Source organism: Protopterus annectens, chromosome 2.part1 (genome assembly GCF_019279795.1).
Source record: "Protopterus annectens isolate FY-2018-M chromosome 2.part1, PAN1.0, whole genome shotgun sequence".
Lineage (NCBI taxonomy): Eukaryota > Metazoa > Chordata > Ceratodontiformes > Protopteridae > Protopterus > Protopterus annectens.
The window spans coordinates 481590759-481607831 of record NC_056729.1 but is presented as its reverse complement, the minus strand read 5'-3'; the positions used below and the strand labels follow the sequence as shown (position 1 = coordinate 481607831).

Below are 17073 nucleotides of genomic sequence, written 5' to 3'. Positions count from 1 at the left end.
TATATATATATATATATATGTATACACACACAATATAGTTTATTAGTTGGATGATATAACTGAATTGTGCAGAATATTATATATATATATATATATATATATATATATATATATATATATATATATATATATTTACAGATGTAGATATATAGATATGGGTCTACTTCAGAAGACTGAAAAACCAAAAGACTGAATCCCAAAAGACTGAAAATTCAAAATACTGAATGATGGAATTTGCCCCTTCTCCACTGGCATTGACAAAAAGGCAGGAGTTAGAGCTAGATGTGAGAGAGTTAAAGATGTTAAGATTTGCACTGGGTGTGACGAGGGTGGGCAGGATTAGGAATAAGTATATTAGAGGGTCACCCCAGGTTGAAAGGTTTGGAGACAAAGCCAGAGAGGCAAGAGTACGTTGGTTTGGACATGTGCTGAGAAGGGATGCTGAGTATATTGTGCGATCTTGGAGTTGGTATATATAGTTAGCAGGCGGTATGGGGGGCACAGCTGCCCACATGAGGGTGGGGGGGGGTTTGCCCCCTGCATTAAAAATGTGTTCAGTGTTTTGAATTTTCAGTCTTTTGGGATTCAGTCTTTTGATTTGTCAAGTCTTCTGAAGCAGACCCATAGATATAGATAGTCATAGGTGTGTGTGTGTGTGTGTGTGTGTGTGTGTGTGTGTGTGTGTGTGTGTGTGTGTGTGTGTGTGTGTAATAAATTCTTTAGCATAATTAAGTTAATTATACCTCTTAATTGACTATTTATGGTATAAATTGGTCTTTGTTTTGTGATGTTTTATCCATGCTGATGAATACCTATGTGCTTGTAAGCTTTGTGGTAAATTAAAGCACTTTTTGTTTGAAAAACATGGTTTACTTAAATGTCTTTATCGTCTTTGGAGATGTCCATTTTGTCATCTTTGTGTACGGTAAAATGAAAAAAAGTAATAGAGAAACAAACAATACTGCCCAGTGCTGAAAAACACCTGTCAACATAACTTCCTCCTGGTTGCTAACTAAGTAATTGATGCTTCCGACCCCAACGTTATATCAGAAGAGAAGGAGAAGTTCCTGCAGAGGATCAGTAAGGGTGCAGCATGATACAGCGGTGGAGCGTACAATCTGGAAGAGATTTTCAATGAAAGAAAAATGAAAATGAGGAGTTAAATACTAAAAAGCACTGCCAAGTTAGGAGCTAGTGAATAAACAAATACTTAAAACAGATAAGCTAATCTGATTTAATCAGAATGTACATGACTAACCACACAGCTAAGAGGTTAGACAGGAACTGATTTTTAACAAACTGTCAAGCAAAATATTTGCTTTTTAGTCAGTACTGCAAAGAGAATGTCTAATTTAAGCTAAGAATCCAGGAAAATATGTATGCATTTTGTATGTTCAGCATTTTCTGCAAGTATTCTAAAACAGAGATTTCTAGAGCTCTTAAACTTTGTTCCTCATTTTAACAGCTGACCATACTTTACACAGATTCAAAGTTGCAAACAAATGTCTTCTGATAAAATACTTGACCAGCATGCGGTACAGCTACCATCCAAAGAAGTAATTCACTAAAGTTATAAAAATGTGCAGATTTTATAGGTTTGCAAAACAATGAACATGTTAGAGAATATAACTAATATGTTCTGAAAATGAAAATTCAAGCTATGTTATAACTATAATACTGGTAAAGAATATCCTTCCATATATTTTCAGTAATCCTGTTTGATTTATTTATTTATTGATGTATTGATTGACTGACATTTGATTACTGGGAAAGTCCAATAGTATAGGTGTCCATTTTTAGTGGAGGCCCAAGGAGAAAAGCTCTAAAGTATTACAAAACGTTTTAAGAACAATAATCTTACAATTTTCAAAAATAATAAAATAAAAAACAAAACTGTACAGTTTAAACAATTATATCAAATTAGACATAATGTAAAAAATATTGGTTAATCATAGAATACAACTTATATAACAATGATTTCATATTTACAGAAATTGTAGCCAGCTTAGAGAAACTAAAAGTTACTATAATACAGACAGGAATTGCAATAAGAAGTGGAAGAAAAAACAGGGTCATGGCACATTTAGACAGAGAGTCAGGTGAGAGAAATCAATTGAAGTAAAGAAGTGAAAGAAGAAGGGGGAGTAATGGGGTGTAAGGTATGAATAGGTACTTGTTCATATTTCAGAATATAGTTTATCCAGGGGATGAACAAGAACAGAGCCAGATTTTGGTTAATAAGCCTTTCAGAATCATTTAAAAGGAATGGTTGGAGGACACTGATCTCTTGGATACAGGTAAAGGGTTCCAGGCCTCAGCAACATAGTGCAAGTACGTATTATGCCCAGCAGAATTGATAGTTTTATGGACAGACAAGTCTTTCTGGTCATAGGATCATAATGACCGAGTGGGAACATAATTATGTAGAATGCTAGTTATTGCTGGACAAGCAGATGGATGCTGGATCATTTTATATGCAGTGAGAAGCTGTGTATATGTCAGTTGATGGGGTCATCATCTTCTTTTGACTGTTCCCATTAGGGGTCGCTACAGCGGATCATCTGTTTCCATTTCTTCTTGTCCTCTGCATCTTGCTCTGTCACACCAACTACCTGTGTGTCCTCTCTCACCACATCCATAAACCTTATCTTAGGCCTTCCTCTTTTCCTGTAACCTGGTAGCTTCATCCTTAGCATCTTTTTCCCAATATACTCAGCATCCCTCCTCAGCACATGTCCAAACTAATGTAATCTTGCCTCTCTGGCTTTGTCTCCAAACCTTCCAACCTGTGCTGACCCTCTATTATACTTATTCCTAATCCTGTCCACCCTCATCACACCCAGTACAAATTTTAACATCTTTAACTCTGCCACATCCAGCTCTAACTCCTGCCTTTTTATCAATGCCACTGTCTCCAACCCATATAACATAGCTGGTCTCACTACTCTCTTGCAGACCTTCCCTTTCACTCTTACTGGTACTCGTCTGTCACAAATCACTCCTGACACACTTCTCCACCCACTCCATCCTGCCTGTACTCTCTTCTTCACCTCTCTTCCACACTCACCATTACTCTGAACTACTGATCCCAAGTATTTAAACTCATCCACCTTCACCACCTCTACTCCTTGCATCCTCACCATTTCTCTATCCTCCCTCTCATTCACACACATATATTCTGTCTTAGACCTGCTGACCTTCATTCGTCTTCTCTCTAGAGCATATCTCCATCTCTCCAGGGTCTCCAACACCTGTTTCCTACTCTCACTACAGATCACAATGTCATCTGCAAACATCATAGTCCATGGGGACTCCTGTCTGATCCCGTCTGTCAACCTGTCCATCACCACTGCAAATAAGAAAAGGCTCAGAGCTGATCCTTGATGTAATCCCACCTCCACCTTAAACGCATCCGTCACTCCCACCGCAGACCTGACCGCTGTCACACAACCCTCGTACATATCATGTACCACTCTTACATACTTCTCTGACACTCCCGACTTCCTCATACAATACCACAACTCCTCTCTAGGCACCCTGTCATATGCTTTTTCTAAGTCTACAAACACACAATGCAAATCCTTCTGCCCTTCTCTGTACTTCTCCATCAACACTCTCAGAGCAAACATCGCATCTGTACTGCTCTTTCCCGGCATGAAACTATACTGCTGATCTCTAATCATCACGTCCCTTCTTAACCTAGTTTCCACTACTCTTTCCCATAACTTCATGCTGTGACTGATCACTTTAATCCCTCTGTAGTTACTACAGATCTGCCCATCACCCTTATTCTTAAAAATCGGTACCAAAACACTTTTTCTCCATTCCTCAGGCATCCTCTCACTTTCCAAGATTTCATTAAACAATCTAGTTAAAAACTCCACTGCCATTTCACCTAAACACCTCCATGCTTCCACAGGTATGTCATCTGGACCAACAGCCTTTCCATTCTTCATCCTCTTCATAGCTATCCTTACTTCCTCCTTGCTAATCCACTCCCAGCCTTCTCTCCCTCTCATTCTCTTCATTCATCAGCCCCTCAAAGTACTCTTTCCATCTGCTCAACACACTCTCCTCACTTGTGAGTACGTTTCCCTCATTATCCTTTATCACCTTTACCTGCTGTACATCTTTCCATGGGGTAAGTCTAATTAATTTAGGCTTTTTAGTGCTGTAGAGTGGTCAGTTCAGAAAGAAGTATTTGCTAAAAATTTAGCCACGTTATTACAGCATTGTTCAAGTTTTGCTTTTTTGTGAAGCCTAAAGGTTAGTAAGGTTGGGAGTGCCATAACATAGTGAGGGGAGGAGGAAAGTAGTGGAAAGTATAGTTTTAGTTGTGTTGGTGAGAAAGTTTTTGCCTCTGTAAAGCATCCCTAGTTTTTGGTGTTTTTTTTTATTCAATGTTGTGTATACAGGTTGAATATAGATTATCACCCAGTATCATCCATAATAATTTGCTATGAGAATTGACTTCAATGGTTGTACTATTAAGACAGAGGATTTAAACATTTTTTTTTGAGGGGGAAAATAAGTAGTTTGCTTTATTATGGGTTGAGCACGAGTTGTGAGTTACAAAACCATGTTTTCAGTGTCTGTTAAAGCTTCCTGAGTAATTTTTTTGGCGATGTGCCAGGTTGTCTGATGTGCATGAGTGTGGAGTCATCAGCATATTGTATTGGGAAGGCCTGTTGTATGGATGTATGGAGAATGTTCCTGAAAATGTTAAAGAGGAGGGAACCAAGGACAGAGCTTTGTGGTAGACTAATGGTGACTGTGAAGTAAGGAGAGAGGGTCGAGTGCCATTTTACTGATTGATAAGTATTAGACAAGTAGCTTTAAGAAGAGGGGCTAAGACAGACCTACTGAGGAGCTGTGACAACCTGTATTGAAGGATTAAGACAAGTCTAGAAATAAGGAGGACTATTTTGCCAGTATCTATAGCTTTACTAACAGTATCTATAAAAGTTAGAAGTGCAGTGTTAGTAATATGGGAGCGAAAGAAGCTTTGTTGTGTAGAATATAGGAATTCTTCCTGCAGGAAATATTTAGCAATTTTTTAAACACATTTTTTCAAGAATTTTGGACAGAAAGGATAAGATTGCTATAAGTCTAAGGTTACTGATGTCTGCTGAATTTCTTCCTTTGTGCAAAAGGTTAATGTGTGATTATTATTTTTAATGATAGGGAAAGTGGAATTCTTGGACTGGGTCATCAGCTACAGTAGAGCATGGTTTGAATTTGTTTAGAATTAGTTTTATATAGGATCTGGGCAAAGATTTGAAGGTGAAAATGGATGAGGTGACGTGGCTTTTGGGCAGGGTTGGGATTAGATGATGGGAAATCATTGGTTAGGGATGATATATTACCTATAAAATATAAGTTGAATTCTATTGCAGTTTCGAGTGGTGATTTGTTGGGAGAGGGGCTAGGGGTGAATTTTGGCTGGGATGTAAGATTTCTTTAATAGCTGACCAGAATTTAAGGTTGTGTTTACTATTGTCCTAAAAGTTGTTATAGTATAGTTTTTGTCTTCATGTATATGCTTTTTAGTGTGGTTGCAGAACATTCTAAAGTTTAAAATATTGTGCTATTTTATATTTTTGCCATTCTTCCTATGCTGTTTCTCTAGCCTGCATTACCACTCTATTGTTTTTAGATAACCAAACTGCATTATTTGTTTTCATTCTCTTCCTTCTAGGAGGTACAAGACTATTCAGGATATTTAGGGAAGTTGTATTGTATTCACCTACATCATCATCTAAGGGGAGGATTTTTAGGATGTTCCAGTTAATACATGATAAGATAGTAATTAATATTTATGGGTTAAACCTGGACAGGTTGTGTGTTGTTTCATAAACATGTTGTTTGAGTGGATGGGTGAGATGTCTAGTTGTACAGATTGGGAGATATTCATTAAGAGAGTCAGACATTGTACCTGTGTAGTGGTGAATTTGCTAGGGTCTAATACTAGGATCTAATCTAATAAAGAATTTGATGTCTTGCTATAATGTGTAAAGCTATTAATTATTTGCGTTAAACTGTGCAAGTTCATGATAGGTGCAGGGGAGTTAGACATTATGTCCAGCGAATCCATATTGACATCTCCTGGCAATATTTTACTCATGTGGAATTGTTACGGACATCCAATGTACACTGTCTTTCAGTGTGGCTGTATTGTCTCCAGGAGGGATGTAAAGGACAGTAATGCATATCTGTTTATTTTCAGAAAAGTAATAAGCTCTGGTGAACTGAATTTTGGTATTGGTTTATTATAGGTGAAATGTGGTAGTTGTGGAAATATTAGAATAATACCACCATTTTTCCTCTTTATATGGTCATTATGGATGATATTATAGCTGTGAGATATAATTTCAGAGTTGCTTACACAGGATTTAAGCTAAGTTTCCATCACACCGAAAATATTGTATTGGGTAATCCAGGCATGTAGTTCAATAGTTTTATTTCTTATGCTTCTAATATTTATGGCAGCAAGAATTACACTTTTTGGGGGTACACTGTTGTGGGGTTAGAGTAGTGAATGGAAGGGAACTGTCTTGATGGTTGTGATAGGCGGGGCCAGGATTAGGGTGAATATCACCTCCCATCAGTGGCGGCTGGTGACTTCAAGTCAAAGGGGGGCTGCAACAGACAGTTGAATGGGTGGGGGCCAATGGGAAGGGGTGTGACCAACTAGAAAGGACAGAGATGTGCTCAAAACCACAAAAATGGGGACTTTAATTAAATACGCTGCCCTGGGTGCCAAACCATCATTATGAGAGTGCAATCAAGACAAAATGAAGTGTAGAAAAAAAAATATTTCAATGCACTGTCTACATGACAGCTTACTTAATATCTAGATGGAAACAAAAAGGTTGAGGCATGAAAAAATAAATTATGTTTTAACTATATTACTGGAATGCCAGTCAAAATCAAGTATAAAATAACAAGCAGCATTCAACTCAAACCACTTCTCCTTGCACTGCAGTTCTAATTATAATTTATATTTAGCTTTATAAAAGGACCAAGTAACATGCTGAAAGTAGCAATCTCTGTGATACCTCCACTTGTAAAAACATACATTTGTTTAAAGTGATTCATTAAACAAACTAAACAAACTAAACTTTTCACTGCCACCACAATATGTGTTGCAGGAAGTGCTAAACATTTTCACCCTGTTAAAGAATATTTTCAGGTGCTCCTTTTCTTATAATATGTTTTTAAAAGTGCCACTTTCCCCAAGGTTATGCCACCAAGGATAACTAGTACAATTTAAACTTAGTAACGTCAACTTAGGGGGATATGCTGAATTTATTTGGCCCACAGTTTAGTAAAAATGTTTTTTTTTTAAATGCCTCAAACAAAAAAGGAATTGATGTAGTACTACTGCATCACAGCACTTAATTCCCTAAATGCTGTGATGTTCCTGGTAATATGAACGGGTCTATATCAGAACATCGAAGTTTTAAAACTTCGAATGTTCTAATATCGACCCGTTTTAATCGAACGCTAAAAATAGCGAAGCTGCAGAACATCGAATTCTTTCCTAGGGAAAGAATTTGGTTGGCCAGTTCTGTGGCTTTGCTATTTTCAGTGCTGTGGTGGAGATTTATGGGTCGGGTTCAGGTAAGTGTGCGATTGTGTGGTTGTTAGGATTAGGGAATGGGTTAGGTGAGTTAGGGTCAGGGCGCGGGTTAGGTGAATTAGGTTTAGGGGTGGGTTAAGTGAGTTAGGGTTAGGGCGCGGGCTAGGCGAGTGTGTGATAGTGGCGGACCTTAGGGTTAGGGTTTGGGTTAAGGTAAGTGGATAGATAGTGTATGTATAGTTTAGTGTAGGGTTAGCTGTGGGATTATAAGTGTATGTGTGTGTACTGATGTTTTTTAGGTATGCTTGTGTTGTGTGTATGTGTTTCGGAATAGCAAATTTTTTCCCAAGGAAAAAGTTCACTGTTCTGAATGTTCGATATTATGTGGTTTAGCTATTTTAGGTTCAATGAAACAGCGTTCGCTATTTTCATCTTTCAATAACGTGATATAAACACATATGAACAAACCACTTTAATGCTATCTATTAATGCTCAAGAAGAAGAATGTAATGTACAGAGTAGTGGGCACTGTTCCCATAGTACACTGCAAGTCGAGCATTACGTGACTGTGTCTCTTGAGCAAATGACATGTTTACATTTAAGCAAGCTTCTGTGCTCCCACCTCTCATTATGAATACCATACAAGTCCACAAAGTTACTGAACCATCTGGGAATATAGTCTTCATGCCTCTTAAATACAGCTCATTATGTTTGTAGCTCTGTCAGACTATATGTCTTACAAAAGAATCTTTAGATTTATGCTGCTTTAACAAGTAAACACATAGGCATACACCACTGTATTACCATCTCAAGCATTATGTAACTCACATACAGTGCACAGCTTAGAACCTGTATAGCAGTCATTTACACTGTCCACTTCACCCAGTGTGCCAGGTGCTACACACCTGTATAGCAGTCATTTACACTGTCCGCTTCACCCAGTGTGCCAGGTGCTACACTCCTGTATAGCAGTCATTTACACTGTCCACTTCACCCAGTGTACCAGGTGCTACACACCTGTATAGCAGTCATTTACACTGTCCACTTCACCCAGTGTGCCAGGTGCTACACATCTGTATAGCAGTCATTTACACTGTCCACTTCACCCAGTGTGCCAGGTGCTACACACCTGTATAGCAGTCATTTACACTGTCCACTTCACCCAGTGTGCCAGGTGCTACACACCTGTATAGCAGTCATTTACACTGTCCACTTCATCCAGTGTGCCAGGTGCTACACACCTGTATAGCAGTCATTTACACTGTCCACTTCATCCAGTGTGCCAGGTGCTACACTCCTATCTTTCTTTCCTTCTCATTCTGTCTCCATTCCTTTCTTAACAGAAGATCTATAAAACTGACACAGTATTATACTTTCATTGCTGAAATAATATTCCTCACATCTGCTTTAAATATATCAGTATACCCTTTACTATTGACCTAATGACTCATCTAATGAAGGTACAAAGGTGCATACACTTCAAGGAAGACATTCAGTGGATATTAAATACGCATGCATGCAGGACGTGTGCTCTTTAAAGTGGATTTTGTTGCATTCTGCTCTCAGTACTTTAGAAATTTCCACCATAAAGCTAATAATCTGACAATAAATCCAAGTACATTTTTTTTATATTTAGCTTATTTCTTGTTCTGGGATGTGGCCAAAGATGTTCCTGTTTACATTAGCTTACAAACAAAATAAATTAAAAGTTATAAAATAAATGTAAACACAGTATGTATGTCTGTCGGTCTGTGTATTTCTATGTGACTCTGGGGTACAGTGTATGCCTATGTGTTTACTTGAAAGATTCCAGTGCTACATACTCAGAGTAACATATACTCTTTTCCTGAGCAGTGCAAGTTGTTCATAGGTTCATAGGTTCATACTAGGCTATCTGCCCTAGGGCATTTATAAGCCTAGCCAGAGTGTGTGTGGCTTTCACCACCCCTTAGGATGAGAATACTATACCCATTAGTTTGCTGTGCCTCTGTCCAGCAGTGATACAGAGATGATTCCCGGGGTAAACCTACGATCTCCCATCCACTCGTCAAGATTTCTCTTGAACAGAGTCAGTGAGGGGCTCTGCCTCACATGGACTGGGATTCTGTTCCATAGTGTAGGGAGTCTCTGGGTGATGAATCTGTCCCTCCAGCACGTCCTATTTATATCCGTGTTGAGGTTTAAGTCTCTTGCTCTCGTGGCTCTGGTGGATTTGGATTTTTTGAGGTGGAGCATGTCCATTAATTCCGGGTTGGACATGGCCTTGTATGTCAGGCACAGATCACCTCTGAGCAGGCGGTATGCGACTGAATAGAGCTGGAGTTTCTTCAGTCGGGCATCGTATGACATATGTTTGAGCCCCTTTATCCTTTTGGTGAGGAACTTTTGGGGTCTTTCCAACTGCTGCAGGTGTCGGGTAAGGTACATTCGAATGGGGCGTTGTACTCAATCATTGGTCTGATAAGTGAAGAGTACAGGGGTACAATGACCTCTCCTGATCTGGATGTGAATCCCTTCATGATCAGGTGGGCAATGTAGAAGGTCTTCCTAACCACTTTGGCAATGTGAGTGTCAAAAGAGAGGTTACTGTCAACTTGGGTCCCCAGGTCCCTGATAACTTCTTCCGTGTTTAATGGATTACCACCTATGTGGTAATTACGGGTTACCTTGTTTTTCCCAAAGGGTATGACTATACATTTTTTGGCATTTAGCTTAAGGCCATGGCTCTGACACCAGTTATCCATTTCTATGAGACCTTTCTGGAGGATGTCTGTGTCTGATGGAGTGTCAATTATGGTGCCCAGTTTGCAGTCATCTGCAAATTTTGTCAGCCACAATCCCCTATGTTTGCCTGCACTTCAGAAAAATAAATGCCGAACAAGAGGGGGCCCAGGACTGAGCCCTGTGGGACACTGCTCGTGACCGGCTTAGAGTCTGACATGGCACTAGCAACTCTAACCCTGTGTGTTCTGTCCTTGAGCCAGTTTGCAACCCATCTTGTGACATATGGGTTTACATCTAAGCTGGTGAGCTTTTCTATGATGCCCGAGTGGGGTATTGTGTCGAATGCTTTTGCTAGGTCAAGGTAGGCTGTGTGAACTGCCTTACCCTCATCAATGGCCTTAGTGACTGTTTCGAAAAAGTCGACCAAGTTCAAGAGGCAGGATCTGCCCTTGACAAAGCCAAATTGGGTAGAATCCAGTGTCTGTAGGTCCCCAATGTCTTTATTTATGAGTTCCATTATGATCCTCTCCATAGCTTTGCAGACAAGGCTCATCAAGCTTATGGGGCGGTAATTTCCAGGGTCCGTAGAAGCACCGCCTTTGTGGAGTGGGACCACAGTTGCCGTACGCCATTCTTTGGGTACGTATCCTGTAGTAAGGCTAAGATTAAACAGCAGCCTTATGTGTGGGTTTAGTTCCTGATTGAGTTTGTGTAGCACACAGCCGGGGACACCGTCCGGTCCCATTGATGCTGTGTTTTTTGCTTTAGAGAGAGCAGCTCTCACCTGGGCATCTGAGATGTTTGGGAGGCTAGACTCTGGTGGGATAGATATTTCTCCTTTGGGGAGGGAGGGAGAAATTTGCACTGAACCTGTCTGCCAGTATGTTGGCAATGTCTGTGGGTTCAGTGATTTTTTTATCATTTTGGACTAATTCTGAGCATATCTGGGAGTTTCCACCCAGGTTTCTAACATAGCTAAAGAAGGCTTTATGATTTGTCTTTTGTGTCATTAGCGATTTTTCTCTCAAAGTTGGCCTTGGATGATTTTATGAGTGATCGTAGTTTTGCTAGTATTGATCAGAGATGCCTTCCCATTTAGGGATTTTGCTCTGTCATGTAGTAGCTTTCTCCTCTTGTTGTAGAGTTTGTTTATGGCTGGAGTCCACCAGACCGGGCGCCTGCCTTTGGTGGAAAAGGTCTTGATTTTATTAGGGATTGCTTGATCCATACATTCCTGGAGGTGCTCGTAGAAGGCATTTGTAAGGGTTTCAGCAGCGTGGGTTGTGGTTTCCACTGGCTCGGGGCCTTGAAGAATCCCACTCCAGTCTTAAGAAGTGTGAAGTTTGCTTTTGAGAAGTTCTTCACTGTGGTCTTTTTTGCGGGGGGTGGGGGCGGGATGTGGATCTCCAGTGAGATTAATTTATGGTCTGATCTCACCAATGAGGGATATCCTTACGGTGTGGAGCATTTTGTCCCCATGTTTGTGATGATCAGGTCTAGTATATTTTCTCCTCTTGTGGGAATGGTGACTAGTGGTTCCATAGCATTTGAGTTTATGAACTCAAGGAACCTTTGGGCTAGGGTGTTGGGGCTTGAGTAATGTTCCCAGTCTATGTTTGGGTAGTTGAAGTCACCCAATATGATGGTGTTTGGAGAGACATTTATACTCTCCAGTGTCTTCAGGAAGGCTTTGTGGGTTTCCTGAGTTTGAGAAGGTGGTCTGTAGCATGTTACAAACTGTAGGGCAGTTTTACCTATGGTTAATTGCACCTGGATGGTCTCCGATGCTTCATGCACTGCCACTAACCTGGAGGTGTGGGTATCCTTTATGAATATGGATACTCCCCCTCCTTTTGTAGTTCAGTCCGGATTTTGGGGCCGGAACGCATGATATGAGGTATAACCTGATAGTGCTGGGGTGCTCTCAGGAGCCTTGAACCAGGTTTCAGTCACAGCACAAACATCGATGTTCTCCATACTGAGGAGGGCTTGAGGCGTGCATCTTGAAGTTTAGACTTCTGGCATTGAGCAGTATTACCCTTAGTTTTTCTCCATTTTTGTTTTCTAGGGCGGTAGGTTTATCATTTGAGCCTTGCCTAAAAAGGCACTATGGGGTGGCAAGAGCCTTTGCCAATATCCGGAAGCCCAGGGTGACAGGTGCAAGCCGTCCCTTGCGAAGCAGCGTGGCTTGTCAAGCATGTCATCCCAGGCAGACAGACATTGGATCCCCTTAGAATGACACCAGTAATTAAGCCAATTATTAAAGCTGATCATTTTGTCTCTGTATTGTGGCATCATTCTTGGTGAGGGTAGGATACTGCTCAGGGTCAGGGTCATACCGGCCTGGGCTACATAATCTGAGAGCTCCTCTATGTCTCTTTTCATGTAGTCCAGGGAGGTGCGTCTCAGGTCGTTCACACCAGCATGGACAATGACTGAGTCATACTTGTACTTGCTGTGGAGTGACCTGAGTGCTTGTGTTATGTGGCAGATTCTAGCGCCTGACAGGCAGCTAACTGTGATCTTTTCCTTGTTCAGTCTGGTGAGTGGGACGTCAGTGTGTCTGACTATGGAGTCACCTATAACAAGTGTGTCTGGTATTGTGTTTGGCCTTAAGGGCTGTGACTGTTTAGCACACTGACTTTGAGAACTATGTGTTGCATGTCTTATGTCTTGAGGTGGCAGTTGCTTGGGTGTCTGCTTTGGAGGCCTCTGTAGTTTTGGTAGATTTTTGATCAGTGCCTCCGAGTATGTCTTTGTGTGTTTATGTGTTTGTTTTGCAGTTGAGTTAGTTCTATGTGAAACTGGGTTTGTGGTGTGCGTGGTTTCCTTCTCCTCCTGTCTGGTCTTGCCAGTCCTGAGTTGAGAGAGCTCAGCCTCCAGTTTGGCTATATAGTTGCATCTCTCACATGTATTTGTGTTTTGTGGGAGAAGGAGTGGGTTGTCTGTGTACATGAGGCAATTGTAACATTGCCTCAAGATGCCCAGATTCACCAGCTGAACAGGAGAGGACGTTAGCAACTGACCCTTCGACATGCTAGAAAAAGTGAAAAAGTTTGCTGTGTAACTGAGTCAGAAGGGACCTATAGGGAAATGGGTACTCAAGGGGATTCTAGGCTAATGTAGTACTTTGTTTAGTATACAAGTACTTTACCTATATAAAAATGCTTTAGGAGCAAGTGCTGAGCTATTGAGATAGAGAATAGACTGTTTAGATTGCAAGTAGAGAAGTTCTAAGGGAAAAATTGAAGAGCAGACTTTACGGAGCCAGAAATAGTTTAACCTTGTTTAACCGGCGCTGCCCGATGGTGCTCTATGGGCAACTCCGCACTAAATCACGCCAAAGCGCGCTAAAGCGGGCTTTATAGTAGGGGGTTGAAAAGAGCTAGGAATTGACCCAAAATGGCCAATAGACTACAAGTTTCTGAATGGAACCACTGCTCTAGGGACAAATAGGCTGCTCAGTGCTCCCCACTCCCACTGGTGAACAAAGAAGCTTCCCTTTATCCAAATAAGGATATGGAATAGCACAGGAACCAAGCCAAAGCCCAGAGATCAGCAAACTCTGAAGACTGGACTATTCTAGTTCAGTAAGGTGGGAAAACAAGATTTTTTTTTTTTTTTTTTACAGAAAACAGAGGAAAAACAGACAGTAAATGCTATAAATGCTTTTAAACGGCTAGCGCACTTGAGTGTGTTAGCCTACAGGTAAAATTAAGCAACAAATAACTTTTTAAAAGTGCAAAACAGTTAATCAACACAAAAACAGTTTAAATAGAATGCAGAGCTGTATAAACAGGCGAAAATGCAGTCGATAAGCATTAAATAATCAAAAAGCCAGAAAAAAATACTTAAATCAGGAAAAAGTCACTCTTTTGCTCTCTGCTGCTTGTAGAACTCTGCAGGACACCACGAGGAGCTGTGCTGAGTTGAATACAAGCGAAAAAGCGCGCTAAAGTGGGCTTTATTACAGGGGGCTGAAAAGAGCTAGGAATTGACCCAAAATGGCCAATAGACTACAAGTTTCTGGCTGGAAACCACTCCTCTAGGGACAAATAGGCCACTCAGTGCTCCCCACTCCCACTGGTGAACAAAGACGCTTCCTTTTATCCAAATAAGGATATGGAATAGCACAGGAACCAAGACAAAGCCCAGAGATCAGCAAACTCTGAAGACTGGACTATTCTAGTTCAGTAAGGCGGGAAAACAAGATTTTTTTTTTTTTTTTTTCCAGAGGAAAAACAGACAGTAAATGCTATAAATGCTTTTAAGCGGCTAGCGCACTTGAGTGTGTTAGCCTACAGGTAAAATTAAGCAACAAATAACTTTTTAAAAGTGCAAAACAGTTAATCAACACAAAAACAGTTTAAATAGAATGCAGAGCTGTATAAACAGGCTAAAATGCAGTCGCTAAGCAGTAAATAATCAAAAACCAGAAAAAATACTTAAATCAGTTATAGCAAATACAGTTATAACAAATGCTCTGAAATATACTGTATATTTCCAAAATGTTTGAGAAGGACAGTCAGAACACAAGAAGGTTCAGGCGAAAGAGAAAAAAAAAAGTTTTGTTTTACTTTTTGAAAGGGAAAAAGGAGGAACAGAAGGCCTTATCAAATGTTCTCTCTGTATTAAGCAGGATGAGCTAATGACACTAGACTGGGAGGTGTGTCACAGTAGGGGCGGGCAACTGCAAAGCCACCAAGTATAACAGCAAGACACCAACAGGGAGGGACGGTGGGACAAAATAGCCTACAAGACAGCAAGCACTACAGAGACAAATGAAAGTTTTTAAACAGATAAGGATTTGTGAAGATACTGAATAGACAAAGTGCTTTATATATATTAAATTGTAAAAACAGTAATCTGTAAAAATAATCAAAAAAAATCAAGATGATACTTATATTTTGTAGCTCAGCTGCAGTCACAACTTCTCTAGTCTGCACTGTGTGCAAAAGACAGAAACTTTTTTTTTTTTTTTTACAAGAACACAAAAGAACCAGCCCCCACTAGCCAAGAGATAATTACACAGAGATGTTTCAGTTTACACAATAGCCTACCAGACAGCAAGCACTAGAGACAAATGAAAGTTTTTAAACAGATAAGGATTTGTGAAGATACTGAATAGACAAAGTGCTTTATATATATTAAATTGTAAAAACAGTAATCTGTAAAAATAATAAAAAAAAATCAAGATGATATTTATATTTTGTAGCTCAGCTGCAGTCACAACTTCTCTAGTCTGCACTGTGTGCAAAAGACAGAAACTTTTTTTTTTTTTTTTTTTTTTACAGACTGTGAATTCCTCCATTTATTTTCAGGCTGTGAACTCTAAAGTCAAGCTATAATGCTTGACTTGAGAGATTATAGTCCAAAAATAAAATGTTTCATCCTTGCCATTCTAGATAGAAAGACGCTTTTCTGCTTGTTGTTTCTGTTTTCATGTTTTATTTATTTATTTATTTATTTTACATTTGTTAACCAGGGATGTCTGACTGAGCCAAAAAGACCCTTTTTCAGCAGAGGCCTGGGGAGAAAAGCTCCACAAAGAAAAATTACAGACACATTCAATTATTTAGACATGATCAGTATACACACAAATTACAAGAGACATGTTTTTACAGTGGTATGCGGCACATAAACAGTCACAGTGGAGAGAACAAACAAAAAATATTAATTTTAAAAATAAAGGTAATTAATAGATTTGTAGTGTACAGCTGAAATTTGGAACATAGGTAGAATACATACATAGTACACAGGTACAGTACATACATTGTAGATTAGCCAGTGTTTGTAAGATTGAAAACTATTATCAAGTGCTCTAGATTTAGTATGTATATGTTATCCACTTTCACTAGCCTGGTGAGCAATCATGGCACTGCCAACTTGAGATGTTGCCTGATGAGGGCTTTAAAGGAGGCTTTGGATGATGTGTTTTGAATGCTAGTGGGGCTAGAGTTCCATTTTTTAGCCACTGAACTACTATATAGCACATCTGCAAAGCTATTGTAGCTGTTGGTGACTTCTAGTAGTAGTTTGCTTGATGATCTAAGAGGCCTTTTGGCTGAGTGATGTTGTACTAGGTTTTTGAGGGCAGAACACTTATTGGGGAGGTAATAGATAGAATGACAGAGGCAGAGCTGATTGTAAGTTAGGAGGTTGGGCAGTTCAAGCCAGTGGAGCTGTCTCAAAGCAGTACAGTGATGAGTTCTATATGAGCAATTTGCAGCAAAGTGGGCAATTCTGTTACAGCAGGCTTCTATTTTGCTTAGTTCAGTTTTGTTGAGATTAGTCAGAATGGGAGATGCATAGAGTAGGGTGGATAGAAGTTGGGAGCGAGCAATGGCTGATCTTGTGTTGTTGATAAGAAATGGTTTGATACGGTAGAGTGACCCAGTTTGGCATGTACGTTTTTAATAGTTAAGTTGAGATGACTATCAAATTTTAGGTGGGAGTCTATGGTTATTCCCAATAGCTTAGCCTGTGCCACTGGAGCAATTGGAGTAGCATTTGTGGAGTACATAGTGAATTGACTGTTAGTGTTTTTGTTAGAACTGGTTATAATCATAAGCTGAATTTTCTTTGGATTGAGGATAAGCTGGGCTTTGGTAAGGTAGTTTTCAACGTCAGAGAATGCTAGCTGAGTTGTTTGCAGGAGGGTGGGAATGTTTTGTGCAGCACAGATTAAGGTAGTGTCATCTGCATACTGAATTATAGTTGCATGTTGTGTGGAGGTATAGAGGTAGTTTGTGAAGACTGTGAATAGT

General features: G+C 39.9%; 1 protein-coding gene across 6 annotated transcripts in view; it reads right to left on the bottom strand.

The window, feature by feature from the left end:
• The window catches only part of INPP4B (inositol polyphosphate-4-phosphatase type II B), a 4727932-nt gene that overhangs the window by 240258 nt on the left and 4470601 nt on the right, over window positions 1–17073 (bottom strand). Inside the window, exon 20 of one of the 6 annotated variants that reach the window (XM_044062271.1) lies at window positions 759–1118. The exons of the other annotated variants lie outside the window; for them this stretch is intronic. Within the exon in view, the coding sequence (XP_043918206.1) occupies window positions 1078–1118 (41 nt within the window). The 3' untranslated portion in view covers window positions 759–1077. Of the gene's footprint in view, window positions 1–758; window positions 1119–17073 lie in introns of those variants that run through there. 6 annotated transcript variants of the gene reach the window in all.